Source organism: Oncorhynchus gorbuscha, linkage group LG25 (assembly GCF_021184085.1).
Source record: "Oncorhynchus gorbuscha isolate QuinsamMale2020 ecotype Even-year linkage group LG25, OgorEven_v1.0, whole genome shotgun sequence".
Lineage (NCBI taxonomy): Eukaryota > Metazoa > Chordata > Actinopteri > Salmoniformes > Salmonidae > Oncorhynchus > Oncorhynchus gorbuscha.
This window is the reverse complement of record NC_060197.1, coordinates 44,490,948-44,514,811: the sequence shown is the minus strand read 5'-3', so window position 1 is coordinate 44,514,811 and position 23,864 is coordinate 44,490,948. Positions and strand designations below refer to the sequence as shown.

Below are 23,864 nucleotides of genomic sequence, written 5' to 3'. Positions count from 1 at the left end.
AGAGAGAGAGACAGTAGTCAGATGTGTTTAGGTATGTGAGAAACAGGGAGAGAGAGAGACAGTAGTCAGATGTGTTTAGGTATGTGAGAAACAGGGAGAGAGAGACAGTAGTCAGATGTGTTTAGGTATGTGAGAAACAGGGAGAGAGAGACAGTAGTCAGATGTGTTTAGGTATGTGAGAAACAGGGAGAGAGAGACAGTAGTCAGATGTGTTTAGGTATGTGAGAAACAGGGAGAGAGAGAGACAGTAGTCAGATGTGTTTAGGTATGTGAGAAACAGGGAGAGAGAGACAGTAGTCAGATGTGTTTAGGTATGTGAGAAACAGGGAGAGAGAGAGACAGTAGTCAGATGTGTTTAGGTATGTGAGAAACAGGGAGAGAGAGAGACAGTAGTCAGATGTGTTTAGGTATGTGAGAAACAGGGAGAGAGAGACAGTAGTCAGATGTGTTTAGGTATGTGAGAAACAGGGAGAGAGAGAGAGAGAGAGTAGTCAGATGTGTTTAGGTATGTGAGAAACAGGGAGAGAGAGACAGTAGTCAGATGTGTTTAGGTATGTGAGAAACAGGGAGAGAGAGAGACAGTAGTCAGATGTGTTTAGGTATGTGAGAAACAGGGAGAGAGAGACAGTAGTCAGATGTGTTTAGGTATGTGAGAAACAGGGAGAGAGAGACAGTAGTCAGATGTGTTTAGGTATGTGAGAAACAGGGAGAGAGAGACAGTAGTCAGATGTGTTTAGGTATGTGAGAAACAGGGAGAGAGAGACAGTAGTCAGATGTGTTTAGGTATGTGAGAAACAGGGAGAGAGAGAGACAGTAGTCAGATGTGTTTAGGTATGTGAGAAACAGGGAGAGAGAGACAGTAGTCAGATGTGTTTAGGTATGTGAGAAACAGGGAGAGAGAGAGACAGTAGTCAGATGTGTTTAGGTATGTGAGAAACAGGGAGAGAGAGACAGTAGTCAGATGTGTTTAGGTATGTGAGAAACAGGGGAGAGAGAGAGAGAGAGAGTAGTCAGATGTGTTTAGGTATGTGAGAAACAGGGAGAGAGAGACAGTAGTCAGATGTGTTTAGGTATGTGAGAAACAGAGAGAGAGAGACAGTAGTCAGATGTGTTTAGGTATGTGAGAAACAGGGAGAGAGAGACAGTAGTCAGATGTGATGGAGGTCAGGGGAACAGGAGCCTGTTGGGCAGGCAGTGGAGCAGGAGGTCAGGGGAACAGGAGCCTGTTGGGCAGGCAGTGGAGCAGGAGGTCAGGGGAACAGGAGCCTGTTGGGCAGGCAGTGGAGCAGGAGGTCAGGGGAACAGGAGCCTGTTGGGGAGGCAGTGGAGCAGGAGGTCAGGGGAACAGGACCCTGTTGGGGAGGCAGTGGAGCAGGAGGTCAGGGGAACAGGAGCCTGTTGGGGAGGCAGTGGAGCAGGAGGTCAGGGGAACAGGAGCCTGTTGGGGAGGCAGTGGAGCAGGAGGTCAGGGGAACAGGAGCCTGTTGGGGAGGCAGTGGAGCAGGAGGTCAGGGGAACAGGAGCCTGTTGGGGAGGCAGTGGAGCAGGAGGTCAGGGGAACAGGAGCCTGTTGGGCAGGCAGTGGAGCAGGAGGTCAGGGGAACAGGAGCCTGTTGGGCAGGCAGTCGAGATGGAGGTCGGGGGTCAGGAGCCTGTTGGGCAGGCAGTGGAGCAGGAGGTCAGGGGAACAGGAGCCTGTTGGGCAGGCAGTCGAGATGGAGGTCGGGGGTCAGGAGCCTGTTGGGCAGGCAGTGGAGCAGGCAGGGCTCCTCATTTCATGGCACTTTAAACTAGATGTTACTTCTACAAACTGGCCTGTCCAAGTCCATTCTGTCAAACCAAAAAGGACTGGGTTTGTCTAGCGGAGCTCTCCTTCAGCAGACTCAGTTGACTACAAACAAACAAACAAACAAACAAACAAACAAACAAACAAACAAACAAACAAACAAACAAACAAACAAACAAACAAACAGAATACTAAAAAGTTTGCCTGCTGCATTGTGTTTTTGTTTTCTGTTTTTCCATAGTCCGTTAAGTCTAAATTGTGTACTGCAGAAAGCATTGCATGTAATGAACTCTACCTGTGTGCTCCAGATGATTACAAATGAGTGAATCGTCATTATTCTGAATCACATGGACTGAGCAGGCTGTGAGTCGACGTAGCCATGGGAAGAATAATGACTTTTTATTTTTGTCTCTTCCGAAAAAATATATTTTCTGCCACTGGTCTTGATTTGAAGGTTAGATTTATTTTCAAAACAGTGTTAGCATGGATCACCGGAGTGAGTGTCTAGTCTAGCGAGGGGAAGATGACACCGTTCATCGTTATTCATTTCACCTCTTGAATCAAACCCCAAATCAAATCAAATTGTATTGGTCACATGCGCCGTATACAACAGATGTGGACAATGAAATGCTTACTTACGAGCCCTTAACCAACAATGCAGAGTTTAAAAAAAAATATATAATAATAATTGATAAAAAATTTGCTCAATAAAATGAAAAGGAAAAATAGTAACGCAATACAAATAACTCTTAACGAGGCTCAAAAAGGTTCTCTTTCCAACCATTATGGTGGGTTCACAGATATAAGTATGTTATAATGGAATACTTTACATGAGATTAATCAGTTAACTACAACCATTGTATTAACATGTATCATTACATTGTAATTGCATTCAGATCAGATAGTCACGCCTGCTCCCTTACAAACTCCCTCACGACGCCAGGACAGCGGAGTCAATCACCACCTTCCGGAGACACCTGAAACCCCACCTCTTTAAGGAATACCTAGGATAGGATAAGTAATCCCTCTCACCCCCCCCCCCCCCTTTAAGATTTAGATGCACTATTGTAAAGTGACTGTTCCACTGGATGTCATAAGGTGAATGCACCAATTTGTAAGTCGCTCTGGATAAGAGCGTCTGCTAAATGACTTAAATGTAATGTAATGACTTAAATGCTCCCGCTCTCTGGCGCTCGACGGCACCAGGCTGCCCTTCATTAAGCACACCTGTCACCATCACTACGCTCAGCCGCGCAATTTTGGACTCACCTGGACTCCCATTACTTTGTTGATTACCCCCTCTATATCTGTCTGCTCCTCAGTTTGTTCCCTGTGTCAGCATTTCCCCCCCCTGTCCAAGATGCTGGTCCCGTTCTGTTTCATGTCGGTTTGTTATTAAATCTTCCTCTACCTGCTTCTCGTCTCCAGCGTCGACCCTCACACAGACAGTAACAGCATCGAGGAAACACAGAAGCCATTTTGTGCGTCAATCAATTTAGGTTGTCTCAGTTTTGGGTGAATACTGTCACTTAGGCTGTTACCTTTGTCTTTTGACCCAAACTCACTGACAGACGGGTCAGTTACCCGGCAGGACGCTGTGTCACTACGCTCAAAGCGACGCAGAAACCATCCTATCCTGTCTGTCCTCCTCTAGGATATTCTCATGGACAGTATGTCAAGAGAAACCATCCTATCCTGTCTGTCCTCCTCTGTGACATTCTCATGGACACTATGTCAAGAGAAACCGTCCTATCCTGTCTGTCCTCCTCTAAGATATTCTCATGGACACTATGTCAAGAGAAACCATCCTATCCTGTCTGTCCTCCTCTAAGATATTCTCATGGACAGTATGTCAAGAGAAAGCATCCTATCCTGTCTGTCCTCCTCTAAGATATTCTCGTGGACATATGTCAAGAGAAACCATCCGTAGCTTTTTTCCCTCGTAGTTCACTTGGTTTCTTCCTTTTGTTCGCCTCAATCAATGTGGAAAAACAACATGGAGGTAAATTGTGAGGCGAGAAAGGGGGATGTGAAACAAGCGCTTGAGAAAGCCTGAGTTTTCTCCTTCATCAGTTCTTTAGTTTCCTAATGGCTCTCCCAAGTGTGCATTGTGCCAAAAGTTATTTGGTAAGATTTTGTCCATGTGTTGACTAAAACCGTATTTGGTATTTTATTAGGATCCCCATTAGCTGTTGCAAAAGCAGCAACTAATGTATTTTAGTTATTTAGTTCTTAATAATGTATTTTAGCTACATATTTAGTTACATATTTGGAAAAGAATGCACTGGCGAAGTTAGCTCAACATCAAACATTTTCCTACGATGATCTCATGGTTTTGGGCCGTTTCTATCTTTGATATTTTCCCAGCACTAGTACATGTACGACCTACAACACTAGTACAACCTACAACACTAGTACATGTACGACCTACAACACTAGTACAACCTACAACACTAGTACAACCTACAACACTAGTACATGTACGACCTACAACACAAGTACAACCTACAACACTAGTACAACCTACAACACTAGTACGACCTATAACACTAGTACGACCTACAACACTAGTACGACCTACAACACTAGTACAACCTACAACACTAGTACGACCTACAACACTAGTACAACCTACAACACTAGTACAACCTACAACACTAGTACGACCTACAACACTAGTACAACCTACAACACTAGTACATGTACGACCTACAACACTAGTACGACCTACAACACTAGTACATGTACGACCTACAACACTAGTACGACCTACAACACTAGTACAACCTACAACACTAGTACGACCTACAACACTAGTACAACCTACAACACTAGTACATGTACGACCTACAACACTAGTACGACCTACAACACTAGTACATGTACGACCTACAACACTAGTACGACCTACAACACTAGTACAACCTACAACACTAGTACGACCTACAACACTAGTACAACCTACAACACTAGTACATGTACGACCTACAACACTAGTACGACCTACAACACTAGTACATGTACGACCTACAACACTAGTACGACCTACAACACTAGTACAACCTACAACACTAGTACAACCTACAACACTAGTACGACCAACAACACTAGTACGACCTACAACACTAGTACAACCTGCAACACTAGTACGACCTACAACACTAGTACAACCGACAACACTAGTACAACCTGCAACACTAGTACGACCTACAACACTAGTACAACCTGCAACACTAGTACGACCTACAACACTAGTACAACCTACAACACTAGTACGACCTACAACACTAGTACGACCTACAACACTAGTACATGTACAACCTACAACACTAGTACATGTACAACCTACAACACTAGTACGACCAACAACACTAGTACGACCAACAACACTAGTACGACCTACAACACTAGTACAACCTACAACACTAGTACGACCTACAACACTAGTACAACCTACAACACTAGTACGACCTACAACACTAGTACATGTACGACCTACAACACTAGTACATGTACAACCTACAACACTAGTACATGTACGACCAACAACACTAGTATATGTACGACCTACAACACTAGTACATGTACGACCTACAACACTAGTACAACCAACAACACTAGTACGACCTACAACACTAGTACAACCTACAACACTAGTATGACCAACAACACTAGTACATGTACAACCTACAACACTAGTACAACCTACAACACTAGTACAACCTACAACACTAGTACAACCTACAACACTAGTACAACCTACAACACTAGTACAACCTACAACACTAGTACAACCAACAACACTAGTACAACCTACAACACTAGTACGACCTACAACACTAGTACAACCTACAACACTAGTACGACCAACAACACTAGTACATGTACAACCTACAACACTAGTACGACCAACAACACTAGTACGACCAACAAGACTAGTACGACCAACAACACTAGTACGACCTACAACACTAGTACGACCTAAAACACTAGTACGACCTACAACACTAGTACGACCAACAACACTAGTACAACCTACAACACTAGTACATGTACGACCTACAACACTAGTACATGTACAACCTACAACACTAGTACAACCTACAACACTAGTATGACCTACAACACTAGTACAACCTACAACACTAGTACAACCTACAACACTAGTACAACCAACAACACTAGTACAACCAACAACACTAGTACGACCTACAACACTAGTACGACCAACAACACTAGTACGACCTACAACACTAGTACGACCTACAACACTAGTACAACCTACAACACTAGTACGACCAACAACACTAGTACATGTACGACCTACAACACTAGTATGACCTACAACACTAGTACAACCTACAACACTAGTATGACCTACAACACTAGTACAACCTACGACACTAGTACATGTACGACCTACAACACTAGTACGACCTACAACACTAGTACGACCTACAACACTAGTACGACCTACAACACTAGTACAACCTACAACACTAGTACAACCTACAACACTAGTACATGTACAACCTACAACACTAGTACATGTACGACCTACAACACTAGTACGACCTACAACACTAGTACGACCTACAACACTAGTACGACCAACAACACTAGTACGACCTACAACACTAGTACAACCTACAACACTAGTACGACCAACAACACTAGTACGACCTACAACACTAGTACGACCTACAACACTAGTACATGTACGACCTACAACACTAGTACGACCGACAACACTAGTACGACCTACAACACTAGTTCGACCTACAACACTAGTACATGTACGACCTACAACACTAGTACGACCAACAACACTAGTACGACCTACAACACTAGTACGACCAACAACACTAGTACGACCTACAACACTAGTACGACCAACAACACTAGTACGACCTACAACACTAGTACGACCAACAACACTAGTACGACCTACAACACTAGTACGACCTACAACACTAGTACGACCTACAACACTAGTACGACCTACAACACTAGTACATGTACGACCTACAACACTAGTACGACCTACAACACTAGTACGACCTACAACACTAGTACATGTACGACCTACAACACTAGTACATGTACAACCTACAACACAAGTACAACCTACAACACTAGTACGACCTACAACACTAGTACGACCTACAACACTAGTACGACCTACAACACTAGTACGACCTACAACACTAGTACAACCTACAACACTAGTACATGTACAACCTACAACACTAGTACGACCTACAACACTAGTACGACCTACAACACTAGTACGACCTACAACACTAGTACGACCTACAACACTAGTACATGTACGACCTACAACACTAGTACGACCTACAACACTAGTACGACCTACAACACTAGTACATGTACGACCTACAACACTAGTACATGTACAACCTACAACACAAGTACAACCTACAACACTAGTACGACCTACAACACTAGTATGACCTACAACACTAGTACGACCTACAACACTAGTACAACCTACAACACTAGTACGACCTACAACACTAGTACAACCTACAACACTAGTACATGTACAACCTACAACACTAGTACGACCTACAACACTAGTACGACCTACAACACTAGTACAACCTACAACACTAGTACAACCTACAACACTAGTACGACCAACAACACTAGTACAACCTACAACACTAGTACAACCTACAACACTAGTACGACCTACAACACTAGTACAACCTACAACACTAGTACAACCTACAACACTAGTACGACCTACAACACTGGTACAACCTACAACACTAGTACAACCTACAACACTAGTACGACCTACAACACTAGTACATGTACGACCTACAACACTAGTACGACCTACAACACTAGTACAACCTACAACACTAGTACGACCTACAACACTAGTACAACCTACGACACTAGTACATGTACGACCTACAACACTAGTACGACCTACAACACTAGTACGACCTACAACACTAGTACAACCTACAACACTAGTACGACCTACAACACTAGTACGACCTACAACACTAGTACATGTACGACCTACGACATTAGTACAACCTACAACACTAGTACGACCTACAACACTAGTACGACCTACAACACTATTACAACCTACAACACTAGTACAACCTACAACACTAGTACAACCTACAACACTAGTACAACCTACAACACTAATACATGTACAACCTACAACACTAGTACATGTACGACCTACAACACTAGTACATGTACGACCTACAACACTAGTACATGTACAACCTACTACACTAGTACATGTACGACCTACAACACTAGTACGACCTACAACACTAGTACAACCTACAACACTAGTACGACCTACAACACTGGTACAACCTACAACACTAGTACACGTACAACCTACAACACTAGTACGACCTACAACACTAGTACAACCTACAACACTAGTACGACCTACAACACTAGTACGACCTACAACACTAGTACGACCTACAACACTAGTACAACCTACAACACTAGTACGACCTACAACACTAGTACGACCTACAACACTGGTACAACCTACAACACTAGTACATGTACAACCTACAACACTAGTACGACCTACAACACTAGTACAACCTACAACACTAGTACAACCTACAACACTAGTACGACCTACAACACTAGTACAACCTACAACACTAGTACGACCTACAACACTAGTACAACCTACAACACTAGTACAACCTACAACACTAATACAACCTACAACACTAGTACGACCTACAACACTAGTACGACCTACAACACTAGTACAACCTACAACACTAGTAAAACCTACAACACTAGTACGACCTACAACACTAGTACAACCTACAACACTAGTACATGTACGACCTACAACACTAGTACGACCTACAACACTAGTACGACCTACAACACTAGTACGACCTACAACACTAGTACAACCTACAACACTAGTACGACCTACAACACTAGTACGACCTACAACACTAGTACAACCTACAACACTAGTACGACCTACAACACTAATACGACCCACAACACTAGTACGACCTACAACACTAGTACGACCTACAACACTAGTACAACCTACAACACTAGTACAACCTACAACACTAGTACATGTACAACCTACAACACTAGTACAACCTACAACACTAGTACGACCTACAACACTAGTACATGTACAACCTACAACACTAGTACGACCTACAACCTACTACAACACTAGTACAACCTACAACACTAGTACGACCTACAACACTAGTACGACCTACAACACTGGTACAACCTACAACACTAGTACAACCTACAACACTAGTACAACCTACAACACTAGTACGACCTACAACACTAGTACATGTATGACCTACAACACTAGTACGACCTACAACACTAGTACGACCTACAACACTAGTACATGTAGAACCTACAACACTAGTACGACCTACACATTGTCTCTGAGCACTCTTTCCTTTTACATCCATCTGATCAAGCACCTTTTCTGAGTGGGCTAGAAGAGGGCAGGAAGTCTGGAAACAAACCTGCCATACTGTACCACACACTTTACTTCTCCCTACACACACAGACATAAAGCACAACCAGCTGTACTAACAGCAGTAATAGGAGACATAGTGTGAGTCACAAATGGCACCCTATTCCCTATATAGGGCACTACTTTTGACAAGGGCCCATAGGATTCTGGTCAAAAGTAGTTCACTATGTAGGGAATAGGGTGCCATTTGTGAGTCACCCTATGTGAGAGAGAGAGAAGCAGACAGACATCAAATATTATTAACCCGAGAGAGATTCCACATCCTGTAGCTGGAGATGATTTAACCCTAGAGAGATTCCACATCCTGTAACTGGAGATGATTTAACCCTAGAGAGATTACACATCCTGTAACTGGAGATTATTTAACCCTAGAGAGATTACACATCCTGTAACTGGAGATGATTTAACCCTAGAGAGATTACACATCCTGATTATTTAACTGGATCCTGTAGCTTATTTAACCCTAGAGAGATTACACATCCTGTAACTGGAGATGATTTAACCCTAGAGAGATTACACATCCTGTAACTGGAGATTATTTAACCCTAGAGAGATTACACATCCTGTAGCTGGAGATGATTTAACCCTAGAGAGATTACACATCCTGTAACTGGAGATTATTTAACCCTAGAGAGATTACACATCCTGTAACTGGAGATTATTTAACCCTAGAGAGATTACACATCCTGTAGCTGGAGATGATTTAACCCTAGAGAGATTCCACATCCTGTAGCTGGAGATTATCAACCCTAGAGAGATTACACATCCTCGAACTGGAGATTATTTAACCCTAGAGAGATTACACATCCTCGAACTGGAGATTATTTAACCCTAGAGAGATTCATGTAACTGGAGATTATCAACCCAAGAGAGATGATTTAACCCTAGAGAGATTCCAAGATCTGTAATTTATGTATGTATGTATGTATGTATGTATGTATGTATGTATGTATGTATGTATGTATGTATGTATGTATGTATGTATGTATGTATGTATGTATGTATGTATGTATGTATGTATGTATGTATGTATGTATGTATGTATGTATGTATGTATGTATGTATGTATGTATGTATGTATGTACACACACACACACACACACACACACACACACACACACACACACACACACACACACACACACACACACACACACACACACACACACACACACACACACACACACACACACACACACACACACACACACACACACACAGTAATTGAAAAAGCCTCAATGGAGGTCCCTTTGAAAGTGTTGCCTGCGAAGAGAGACGGAGAGATGGAGAGAATAGAAAGGGGGAAAGTGGTGATTTGTTGACTGGGCGCTGGGCGTTCATTTACCGCCCCGGAGCCTTCGTCTAGCTGCGGTCCATCATTTTGGGGGGCAATAGTGATGGAGGACCCTATTCCCCCTCCACTCTCTAATGCGGTGTGCGAAAGCCATTACGCTGGGTTAATGATTTCTGCAGAGAATATGCCTTTAATGGGGAGTCGCTGTGGCATTTCTGGAGCTTGGCAGCCTGGCACAGTATTTTCCTACTGTATGCTGTTGCTTGTGTGATCGACCTTGGGTTTGAACACTGGGTCTCCTGCGTGCCAGAAGATTCTGTTAGCCCACTGCGCTAAAGCATAGACATTCGTTTGGGGAGCCAATGTACGTTTTCTGGTCTCGGGAAAGGTGACTTGAGTGTGCCACAGCTTAAAATGTCTTGGTTTGGAGTCTGACGTTATTCGCCCGGGCAATTTTTCATAACAGATGTGCAACTTCCTGTACAAGCTAGTTTTACGGTAAGACAGGATATCCGGAAGATGAATTTCTGGGCACTCATTTTTAGTCATTTCCTTCATTTGAAGTGCTTCGCCTCAGCAGTTCTGTGTGATATTCTAGAGGGTATATCCAACTGCTTCTGATCATACCTTTTGACACTTAGATTTCCCTAAGTGCCTCTGCAGAGAAAAACCAGGCACTAAGACAGATCTGGCAGACACTCACAGACGCAACACATACCACAGCCGATCAATCAATAGATCAATAATACATCTATGGTCATGAGATGTCAATTTCATAAAGCCCCAAAATGGAGTCGGTATTAACCTCCCTGAAACTGGTCAGGCTGCTATAGGGCTGCAGTGTGCATGTTTCTGAGGGTTTAGCTATGGGAGGGGAGGTGTGGATGTTTCTGAGGGTTTAGCTATAGGGCTGCAGTGTGCATGTTTCTGAGGGTTTAGCTATGGGAGGGGAGGTGTGGATGTTTCTGAGGGTTTAGCTATGGGAGGGGAGGTGTGGATGTTTCTGAGGGTTTAGCTATGGGAGGGGAGGTGTGGATGTTTCTGAAGGTTTAGCTATGGGGGGAGGTGTGGATGTTTCTGAGGGTTTAGCTATGGGGGGGAGGTGTGGATGTTTCTGAGGGTTTAGCTATGGGAGGTGAGGTGTAGATGTTTCTGAGGGTTTAGCTATGGGAGGGGAGGTGTGGATGTTTCTGAGGGTTTAGCTATGGGAGGGGAGGTGTGGATGTTTCTGAAGGTTTAGCTATGGGAGGGGAGGTGTGGATGTTTCTGAGGGTTTAGCTATGGGAGGGGAGGTGTGGATGTTTCTGAGGGTTTAGCTATGGGAGGGGAGGTGTGGATGTTTCTGGGGGTTTAGCTATGGGAGGGGAGGTGTGGATGTTTCTGAGGGTTTAGCTATGGGAGGGGAGGTGTGGATGTTTCTGAGGGTTTAGCTATGGGAGGGGAGGTGTGGATGTTTCTGAGGGTTTAGCTATGGGAGGGGATGTGTAGATGTTTCTGAGGGTTTAGCTATGGGAGGGGAGGTGTGGATGTTTCTGGGGGTTTAGCTATGGGAGGGGAGGTGTGGATGTTTCTGGGGGTTTAGCTATGGGAGGGGAAAGAGGATATGGCTGGGGTGGGGTGGGTGTTGGAGAGGAGATCCGGGGGAGATGGGTGTGTTCATACCGTTGTCTTACAGGTCAGAGGTGTGGTAGTCAAGTCACAAAAGGAGTACAAAAACAGACCCCATCCAGGCAACCTGGATGGATGCTCCCCGTGTAGACCTGCTCCCCGTGTAGACCTGCTCCCCGTGTAGACCTGCTCCCCGTGTAGACCTGCTCCCCGTGTAGACCTGCTCCCCGTGTAGACCTGCTCCCCGTGTAGACCTGCTCCCCGTGTAGACCTGCTCCCCGTGTAGACCTGCTCCCCGTGTAGACCTGCTCCCCGTGTAGACCTGCGTTCAAGTACTACTTGAAATCATTCAAATACTTTGTGCGTTTTGCATCAGTCTGCCTCGATTGGACAGATATTGGTTCCTTTGCGCCAGGCAAGCTCAATCAAACCCAGACAAAGTATTTTGAAATGATCGTCAATCCCTTTTTGTTACTCGGGTCGGGTGCTCCATGACATTCCTGTTGTGTTCCACTCAATTCACCGTCCCAATTCTGATGTGCGAAAGACTCAAATGTTACGGTGGTAATAATTCCCTGTAGAAGGTACAGGGAAAATACTTCTGACATTTATGGAGTCCCTCTCACTCATATCAGTTATTAATTGGTGACCTTAACCGGGAGCGTATCATTTGATCTGAAACCCCCCTTTGAGGTAACACAGAGGTGATTATCTGAATTCATATTTTGAAAAGCCAAAGTCGCCTATTGGGTGAGCTATGATTATCCACCAACCCCACACTAAAAACCCTGTGTGGCTCACATACAAAATCCCCCCGCAAAGCACTGACCGAATAGGTGTTTTGTAGAAATACACTGAGGAGAATGAACCTGTTCCGATATAACAGGCTGTTAATAGACGTACAGCAGTGGCTAACAAGGTGTTTTGACAGCATTTGCAGTGTGGTTTGGATGTGCTTTCAAAAGAGGTACCTGACACAGGCGTGGAAAGAGGTTCAATACAAAGCCACCCTCTCTCTTGCTGGGTGGCCATTGTCTTTCTCAGAGAGCCCTCGACCCAAAAGCCACTCAATTAAAGGCAAAAAGGCACAATTATGGCGACTGCGGGGTTAGAGGGCAGGGTATCTGGTGTTCGCAGCTTCGCCATCATGGACTGGTGCCTCGACTTAATTACACACAACGGGAACGTTGTATTCAAATCAAAGAGCGTTTTTGAGTTGTCTGTGTAGAGACTTGCCAATGTTATCTGCTTCGGTGACAACAGCACCAGCACAGCAAAAACCATTAGATGTTTATCTCAGATTCAGAATGACTGGGATGTGCATGATAAGGCTGAACATAACAAACTTAGGTCTCATCACGAGGGGTGCGTAAAGCCCCCACAACAACACCTCACAATAGAGATGTCTTAAACCACTAATGTTCTGATCAAGCACCGGCTATTTCCCCATCTAGACAGGAATCATTCAATCGGCGATCTCTCTCTCTCTCTCTCTCTCTCTCTCTCTCTCTCTCTCTCTCTCTCTCTCTCTCTCTCTCTCTCTCTCTCTCTCTCTCTCTCTCTCTCTCTCTCTGTCTCTCTCTCTCTCTCTCTCTCTCTCTCTCTCTCTCTCTCTCTCTCTCTCTCTCTGCTCTCTCTCTCTCTCTCTCTCTCTCTCTCTCTCTCTCTCTCTCTCTCTCTCTCTCTCTCTCTCTCTCTCTCTCTCTCTGTCTCTCTCTCTCTCTCTCTCTCTCTCTCTCTCTCTCTCTCTCTCTCTCTCTCTCTCTCCTCTCTCTCTCTCTCTCTGTCTCTCTCTCTCTCTGTCTCTCTCTCTCTCTCTCTCTCTCTCTCTGTCTCTCTCTCTCTCTCTCTCTCTCTCTCTGTCTCTCTCTCCCTCTCTCTCTCTCTCTCTCTCTCTCTCTCTCTCTCTCTCTCTCTCTCTCTCTCTCTCTCTCTCTCTCTCTCTCTCTCTCTCTCTCTCTCTGTCTCTCTCTCACTCTCTCTCTCTCTCCCTCTCTCTCTCTCTGTCTCTCTCTCTCTCTCTCTCTCTCTCTCTCTCTCTCTCTCTCTCTCTCTCTCTCTCTCTCTCTCTCTCTCTCTCTCTCTCTCTCTGCTCTCTCTCTCTCTCTCTCTCTCTCTCTCTTGTCTCTCTCTCTCTCTCTCTCTCTCTCTCTCTCTCTCTCTCTCTCTCTCACCCACACCTCTCTATTTAACTGCCATAGCGACAGTGTTGATTTGGTATTGACCATAATGCAGCATAATGATAAGCCTATTTATTTCCATGCGTCTTCTATGCAAGGGTCCTTGTTAATGACCCGGCACCGCCTGATTGGCCCCGGCGGTGACTCATTCTATCAGTAGGCCAGAGAGACGATAGTTGTGGGGCTAGACTCAGACAAACGAGGGGTCTATCCTCTCCATGCCCAAGTTTGTTCTTTCTCATTTCCTGGAAGGATGATTCTGGGTTTGCGTCCACAGGCAGGGGGATTCTCTCATTCAGTGGTACACGGAGGGAGAGAGGAGAGGAAATTACAGGAAAGGAAAGGAACTGAGAGGAGAGGAAAGTAAATTAGAGGAAAGTCAAGTAAATTAGAGGAGAGGAAAGGAAATGAGAGGAGAGGAAAGGAAATGAGAGGAGAGGAAAGGAAAGGAAATGAGAGGAGAGGAGAGAGGAAAGGAAAGGAAAGGAAAGGAAAAAGGAGAGGAAAGGAAATGAGAGGAGAGGAAAGGAAATGAGAGGAGAGGAGAGGGAAGGAAATTAGAGGAGAGGAAAGGAAATGAGAGGAGAGGAAAGGAAATGAGAGGAGAGGAAAGGAAAGGAAATGAGTGGAGAGGAAAGGAAATGAGAGGAGAGGAAAGGAAATGAGAGGAGAGGAAAGGGAAGGAAATTAGAGGAGAGGAAAGGAAATGAGAGGAGAGGAAAGGAAATGAGAGGAGAGGAAAGGAAATGAATGAGAGGAAAGGAAATGAGAGGAAAGGAAAGGAAATTAGAGGAGAGGAAAGGAAATGAGAGGAGAGGAAAGGAAATGAGAGGAGAGGAAAGGAAAGGAAATGAGAAGAGAGGAAAGGTAATGATAGGAGATGAAAGGAAAGGTAATGAAATCAAATCAAATCAAATTTTATTTGTCACATACACATGGTTATCAGATGTTAATGCGAGTGTAGCGAAATGCTTGTGCTTCTAGTTCCGACAATGCGGTAATAACCAACAAGTAATCTAACTAACAATTCCAAAACTACTGTCTTATACACAGTGTAAGGGGATAAAGAATATGTACATAAAGATATATGAATGAGTGATGGTACAGAGCGGCATAGGCAAGATACAGTAGATGGTATCGAGTACAGTATATACATATAAGATGAGTATGTAAACAAAGTGGCATAGTTAAAGTGGCTAGTGATACATGTATTACATAAGGATGCAGTCGATGATATAGAGTGCAGTATATACGTATGCATATGAGATGAATAATGTAGGGTAAGTAACATTATATTAGGTAGCATTGTTTTAAAGTGGCTAGTGATATATTTACATCATTCCCATCAATTCCCATTATTAAAGTGGCTGGAGTTGAGTCAGTGTCAGTGTGTTGACAGCGGCCACTCAATGTTAGTGGTGGCTGTTTAACAGTCTGATGGCCTTGAGATAGAAGCTGTTTTTCAGTCTCTCGGTCCCAGCTTTGATGCACCTGTACTGACCTCGCCTTCTGGATGATAGCGGGGTGAACAGGCAGTGGCTCGGGTGGTTGATGTCCTTGATGATCTTTATGGCCTTCCTGTAACATCGGGTGGTGTAGGTGTCCTGGAGGGCAGGTAGTTTGCCCCCGGTGATGCGTTGTGCAGACCTCACTACCCTCTGGAGAGCCTTACGGTTGAGGGCGGAGCAGTTGCCGTACCAGGCGGTGATACAGCCTGCCAGGATGCTCTCGATTGTGCATCTGTAGAAGTTTGTGAGTGCTTTTGGTGACAAGCCGAATTTCTTCAGCCTCCTGAGGTTGAAGAGGCGCTGCTGCGCCTTCTTCACGATGCTGTCTGTGTGAGTGGACCAATTCAGTTTGTCTGTGATGTGTATGCCGAGGAACTTAAAACTTGCTACCCTCTCCACTACTGTTCCATCGATGTGGATAGGGGGGTGTTCCCTCTGCTGTTTCCTGAAGTCCACAATCATCTCCTTAGTTTTGTTGACGTTGAGTGTGAGGATATTTTCCTGACACCACACTCCGAGGGCCCTCACCTCCTCCCTGTAGGCCGTCTCGTCGTTGTTGGTAATCAAGCCTACCACTGTTGTGTCGTCCGCAAACTTGATGATTGAGTTGGAGGCGTGCGTGGCCACGCAGTCGTGGGTGAACAGGGAGTACAGGAGAGGGCTCAGAACGCACCCTTGTGGGGCCCCAGTGTTGAGGATCAGAGAGGAGGAGATGTTGTTACCTACCCTCACCACCTGGGGGCGGCCCGTCAGGAAGTCCAGTACCCAGTTGCACAGGGCGGGGTCGAGAGGAGAGGAAAGGAAATTATAGGAGAGGAAAGGAAAGGAAATGAGAGGAGAGGAAAGGAAATGAGAGGGGAGGAAAGGAAAGGAAAAATAATTAGAGGAGAGGAAAGGAAAGGAAAATACATGAGAGGAAAGAAAAGGAGAGTAGACCTTGATTTCTCAGCGGATACAATGACCCTTAGAAAAAGACATGAATGTGTCTGTTGATGTTCAGCATACAGCGTGACCATGACTCACGTTACAGAGAATAGCTACCTAGGTTATAAATAATAAAGATCAACACATACATTGTAATCTTTTCCGACAGTAGTACATTGACTTCGCACAAAATGGCACCCTATTCCCTATAGCAGTGTTTCCCAAACTCGACCCCACCCCCCCTAGCACCCTAGCACCCTAGCAACCACCCTAGCACCCAAGCACCCAAGCACCCTAGCACCCAAGCACCCTGGCACCCTAGCACCCAAGCACCCAGGCACCCTTGCACCCTAGCACCCAAGCACCCTAGCACCCTAGCACCCAAGCACCCTAGCACCCTAGCACCCAAGCACCCAAGCACCCTAGCACCCAGGCACCCAAGCACCCTAGCACCCAAGCACCCTAGCACCCAAGCACCCAAGCACCCTAGCACCCTGGCACCCTAGCACCCTAGCACCCTGGCACCCTAGCACCCAAGCACCCTAGCACCCTAGCACCCTAGCACCCTAGCACCCAAGCACCCTGGCACCCTAGCACCCTAGCACCCTAGCACTACACAGCTAATTAAAATAATCAAAGCTTTATGATTCGTTTATCATATTAATTATCTGTATTGTGCTAGAGCAAAAAAACAAAACGTGCACTGGGAGGGGGGAGGCACAGAAGGGTTATTTTGTGGCCTCTGATTGGGCTGGAGATTCATTGGAGGTAATGTAGTCATCATGTCAAGTCTCTCTCTCCGTCTCGCTCCGCCCCCCCAAAATGGCTGTTGACCATCTGCAACCATCATCACGGTTTAAGTGGAGGAATGTTTGAGATGGCAGTGGAGAGTTAATATATACAGTTTTAGTTCAAGGTCGCTGTTTCTTATGACTACAACAATCTGACTGTAATTCATCTGTGCTCCAGTTATTATTCATCACGTATTGTGAGTCTGAACCTTGACTCTTTCTGCACCCTGACTCGTTCTGAACCTTGACTCATTCTGCACCCTGACTCATTCTGGACCTTGATATAGTTTGGACCTTGACCCAATCTGGACCTTGACTCATTCTGGACCTTGACTCGTTCAGAATCTTGACTCATTCTGCACCCTGACTCATTCTGGACCTTGATATAGTTTGGACCTTGACTCATTCTGGACCTTGACTCGTTCTGAATCTTTACTCATTCTGGATCTTGACTCATTCTGGACCATGACTCATTCTGGACCTGGACTCATTCTAGAACTTGACTCATTCTGGACCTTGACTCATTCTGGACCTTGACCCATTCTGGACCTTGACTCATTCTGGACCTTGACTCGTTCTGGACCTGGACTCATTCACATTCAATGCATTTGTTTTCCTCTGTGAATAGTGTGGATGAAATGCCCTCTGCTAGTTAGTCGTAGGCCACGGCACAAAGGCAACATAAAGCATTATGGTTGCATACCTCCGCAGCTGCCCACTGTTATCCACAACCACCCTTATACCCACATTCAAAACATAAAAAACTGAGAACAAACAACCTTAATCCGAATTAATTAGCCATTTATAGATCAGTAAATGAAACAATCTCTGGAAACCTCTATATAACTCCTTTATAACCTTCTTGAGAGCCACAACCCCTCTGTTGCCCTCTTATTGTGTGGTAATGAATGGGTCTTACTCCTCATTGACCTCCTGTGTGGTAATGAATGGGTCTTGCTCCTCATTGACCTCCTGTGTGGTAATGAATCTGTCTTGCTCCTCATTGACCTCCTGTGTGGTAATGAATGTGTCTTGCTCCTCATTGACCTCCTGTGTGGTAATGAATATGTCTTGCTCCTCATTGACCTCCTGTGTGGTAATGAATGGGTCTTACTCCTCTTTGACCTCCTGTGTGGTAATGAATGGGTCTTACTCCTCATTGATCTCCTGTGTGGTAATGAATGGGTCTTACTCCTCATTGACCTCCTGTGTGGTAATGAATGGGTCTTACTCCTCATTGACCTCCTGTGTGGTAATGAATGGGTCTTGCTCCTCATTGACCTCCTGTGTGGTAATGAATGGGTCTTGCTCCTCATTGACCTCCTGTGTTTGTGTCTTTGACAGGAGAGTTAAGGGGACAGACGGTGATAGCACAGTGGATCTCTCCTGGACGCACCAAGAGGGAAGATGCTGGGACTGCTTCCAAACAGGTCAGTCACAACCATCCATCAACGTCACTCCAACCCCTCTCCTTTCGTTCCTCTGGCCTCTTCACAAAGTCCACACACAGGACATATTTTGGCTGTGTGGGATGTGCTGAGCAGCTTTCTAAATTCACTTGGTATTTCGTGATTTGCAATCACACACAAATGTAAAGGGTTGGTTTATGTGATGTAATCGTTATGCAAAGGTGCCTACGTTGTCTGCCCACATAGACATCCTCCTACACACACACACACACACACACACACACACACACACACACACACACACACACACACACACACACACACACACACACACACACACACACACACACACACACACACACACACACACACACACACACACACACACACACACACACACACACACACACACACACACACACACACACACACACAGCTCTAGGAGGAGTACTGCTGAGAGACAATAAACCAATATGTGCCCTTTAGAAAAATGATGTGGAGTAAATGTAGTATATTATCATGATATTATACAATAATGTTTTATTACGGGTTATAATGGTTATTTACAGTACTGCTCATTCACCAAAGGTTGGGCCATTCCATTTACCCTTCCAACAGCAGATTGAGGGGAGATTAACAACGGGACATTTACGCTGAAGTTCAGCTGGTTCATAAAACTCTCCCATGGAACAGTTGTCTGTCATCTTCCCCGCAGGCAGCAGGAACTGAGGAAACTGCTCCTGTCAACGAGCCGAATATCTTCTGACATCGTCTGTTTGGCAGTCTGAATGAACTATCGCAACTATTATTCAAGTCTTACTCAAGACCATGTCGAACAGGCTCTTGCAACAAACAAACAACACACGTTAGAGTTGTCTCGAGTTCTATGCCACTTTCTATGGAAGGTTTTCTTTGGACATGTTTCTATGGCAGGTTTGTATAACTCTGTTAAGTCTCGAATGCACTCCGAACACGAACTAAACCCGTCTGAACGTCTGAATCCATCCGTCACCGTTGGCTTTGTCCGATGTGGCGTATTGTTCAAATCACCACGGAGCTATTGTCACCTCCTTTGTGCTCTCCTTAAATGGAATGTTGACTGTAAACATGGTCACTATTGGCAACCGGATCGTCTTGTTGTCGTCTGTGGACACAGATTAATGCCTGATCCAAAATTCCATCTCTCTCTCTCTCTCTCTCTCTCTCTCTCTCTCTCTCTCTCTCTCTCTCTCTCTCTCTCTCTCTACCTCTCTCTCTCTCTTTCTCTCTCTCTCTCTCTCTCTCCCTCTCTCTCTCTCCCTCTCTCTCTCTGTCTCTCTCTCTCTCTCTCTCTCTCTCTCTCTCTCTCTCTCTCTCTCTCTCTCTCTCTCTCTCTCTCTCTCTCTCTCTCTCTCTCTCTCTCTCTCTCTCTCTCTCTCTCTCTCTCTCTCTCTCTCTCTCTCTCTCTCTCTCTCTCTCTCTCTCTCTCTCTCTCTCTCTCTCTCTCTCTCTCTCTCTCTCTCTCTCTCTCTCTCTCTCTCTCTCTCTCTCTCTCTCTCTCTCACTCTCTCTCTCTGTAGTTCTGTTTGCGCTAATAATCTGTGCTACTCTGACATTTCGGCTGTTATATTATGGTACCAACGTGTCGAGGAGGATGTGATGAATATGAAAAGTTCAAAATACCAAATGCATGTACTTGCACCTCTGCTCTTTGTTTGGGGGATGGGGGGGGAAGCTTAAGTTGACCTTTATTCAGAACAAGACCACAATACCCCCCCCCCCCCATCCATCCCAACAGACATTTTGGAAGCAACTGTGGCAGATGTGACTGCGATTAACCGTCCATGGTCTCATGGGGTGGGAGACGGATGAATAGAGCTCTATGTGTATCTCGTACATTTCCATGTAGTTGGCTGTGGCCACGGAGAGAGGCATGTGGAGATGGCAGAGGGCCCTATTGTAGGGGAACAGATGGCCTCGCTTGGCCTGGTGCTAGCTAGGGACAGAGAGAGGTAGAGGCCTGGTGCTAGCCTGGGAGAGGTAGAGGCCTGGTGCTAGCCAGGGAGAGGGAGAGGCCTGGTGCTAGCTAGGGAGAGGCCTGGTGCTAGCCAGGGAGAGGCCTGGTGCTAGCCAGGGAGAGGCCTGGTGCTAGCCATGGAAAGGGAGAGGCCTGCTGCTAGCCAGGGAGATTGAGATAGAGGGAGAGCTCCAGGCATGGCTAGCTGCCTTCTCCCAGGGCCTATAGTCAACAGATGAATTGTGGGTCCTGGAGAAAACAACAAACCATACAGCAACACTTTATATTGCATAGAAGGAAGGCTAATTTAAGATGTTTATAGGGGGAAGGCTAATTTAAGATGTTTATAGGGGAAAGCTAATTTAAGATGTTTATAGGGGAAAGCTAATTTAAGATGTTTATAGGGGGAGGCTAATTTAAGATGTTTATAGGGAGAAGGCTAATTTAAGATGTTTATAGGGGGGAGGCTAATTTAAGATGTTTATAGAGGGGAGGCTAATTCAAGATGTTTATAGGGGGAGGCTAATTTAAGATGTTTATAGGGGGGAGGCTAATTTAAGATGTTTATAGGGGGGGAAGGCTAATTTAAGATGTTTATAGAAGGAAGGCTAATTTAAGATGTTTTCCCAAAATCTCAGTACTTGAAAAGGTGGAATAGGTAGACACAATGTGGTGGTCTGTTGATTCTTCTCAGATCAGTGATCACAAAACCCAGCTAATCACTCTCTTACTCTCTACAGAACTCCTTCTCCACCTTCCTCCTCCCATCCTCTCCTTCCTCCTTCCTCCCCTCTTCCATCCTCATACCTCCCCTCCTCCTTTTCCTCCCCTCATCCTCCCTCCTTCTTCTTCCTTCCTTGTCTCCTTCCTTCCTCTTTCTATCATGCAGGTGAAAGAGGACCCAAACGCGACTTAACAGAAACAGAGTTTATTAATGTTCAAAACGGAATAACTGAAATCCTCTAGATTTGTAGAGGGGAAAACAACTGGAGAAGCGGCCACAGACTGCAGGTAGGCGCAGGCCGTAGTCGACTGAGACACCTGCTCACACGCAGCGTCTGATGAAGGCACAAAACACGACAGGACAGGGTGATACACAATCAATCACAGCATGGTGAATACAAAACAAGGAACCGACGGCACAGGAACGGAACACAAAGGAATAAATAGGGACTCTAATCAGGGGAAAGGATCGGGAACAGGTGTGGGAAGACTAAATGATGATTAGGGGAATAGGAACAGCTGGGAGCAGGAACGGAACGATAGAGAGAAGAGAGAGCGAGAGAGTGAGAGAGGGAGGGGGAGAGAGAGGGCTAGAAGGAGGGAAAGAACCAAATAAGACCAGCAGAGGGAAACGAATAGAATGGGAAGCACAGGGACAAGACAAGATAATAAATGACAAACATGACAGTACCCCCCACTCACCGAGCGCCTCCTGGCGCTCTCGAGGAGGAACACTGGCGGCAACGGAGGAAATCATAGATCAAACGGTCCAGCACGTCCCGAGAAAGAACCCAACTCCTCTCCTCAGGACCGTAACGAAAAACGATAAAAAGGGAAACTAGGGTACTACTCTAAAAAAAAAATGAGAACTAGGGACAGACTGAGACACAGCAAGGGCAGGGACAAGAACAGGAGAGATGCGATGGCAGGGAACAGACTGAGACCCAGCAAGACCAGGAGCAGAAGCAGAAAAAAATTACCAGACTTCTTCTGCGCGCAGTCTGAACACGCAGCCACGAAACGGCGCGTGTCACGCTCCTGAGTCGGCCACCAAAAGCGCTGGCTAGACGCAAGAGTGCCTCCACCGGGATGACCAGCTAACTTGGCAGAGTGAGCCCACTGAAGAACAGCCAGACGAGTGGAAACAGGAACGAAAAGGAGGTTACTAGGACAGCGCGCGGCGACGCAGTGTGCGTGAGTGCTTGCTTAACCTGTCTTTCAATTCCCCAGACTGTCAACCCGACAACACGCCCATAAGGAAGAATCCCCTCGGGATCAGTAGAAGCCACAGAAGAACTAAACAGACGGGATAAGGCATCAGGCTTGGTGTTCTTGCTACCCGGACGGTAAGAAATCACAAACTCGAAACGGCGAAAAACAACGCCCAACGAGCTTGACGGGCATTAAGTCGTTTGGCAGAACGGATGTACTCAAGGTTCTTATGGTCTGTCCAAACGACAAAAGGAACGGTCGCCCCCTCCAACCACTGTCGCCATTCGCCTAGGGCTAAGCGGATGGCGAGCAGTTCACGGTTACCCACATCATAGTTGCGCTCAGATGGCGACAGGCGGAGAAAAATAAGCGCACGGATGAACCTTATCGTCAGACTGGAAGCGCTGGGATAGAATGGCTCCCACGCCTACCTCTGAAGCGTCAACCTCGACAATGAATTGTCTAGTGACGTCAGGAGTAACGGGATAGGAGCGGACGTAAAACGTTCTTTTAGAAGATCAAAAGCTCCTGGGCGGAACCGGACCACTTAAAACACGTCTTGACAGAAGTAAGAGCTGTGAGAGGGGCAGCAACTTGACCGAAATTACGAATGAAACGCCGATAGAAATTAGCGAAACCTAAAAAGCGCTGCAACTCGACACGTGACCTTGGAACGGGCCAATCACTGACAGCTTGGACCTTAGCGGAATCCATCTGAATGCCTTCAGCGGAAATAACGGAACCGAGAAAAGTAACGGAGGAGACATGAAAAGAGCACTTCTCAGCCTTTACGTAGAGACAATTCTCTAAAAGGCGCTGTAGAACACGTCGAACGTGCTGAACATGAATCTCGAGTGACGGAGAAAAAATCA

The 23,864-nt window shown here is 45.7% G+C and overlaps 1 protein-coding gene across 2 annotated transcripts in view; it reads left to right on the top strand.

Moving 5' to 3' along the window:
• The window catches only part of adam19a (ADAM metallopeptidase domain 19a), a 250,054-nt gene that overhangs the window by 13,573 nt on the left and 212,617 nt on the right, over positions 1-23,864 (top strand). For both annotated transcript variants that reach the window (XM_046328278.1, XM_046328277.1), the window contains exon 2: positions 18,997-19,082. In XM_046328278.1, coding sequence (XP_046184234.1) covers positions 18,997-19,082 — 86 coding nt within the window. The remainder of the gene's footprint in view (positions 1-18,996; positions 19,083-23,864) is intronic.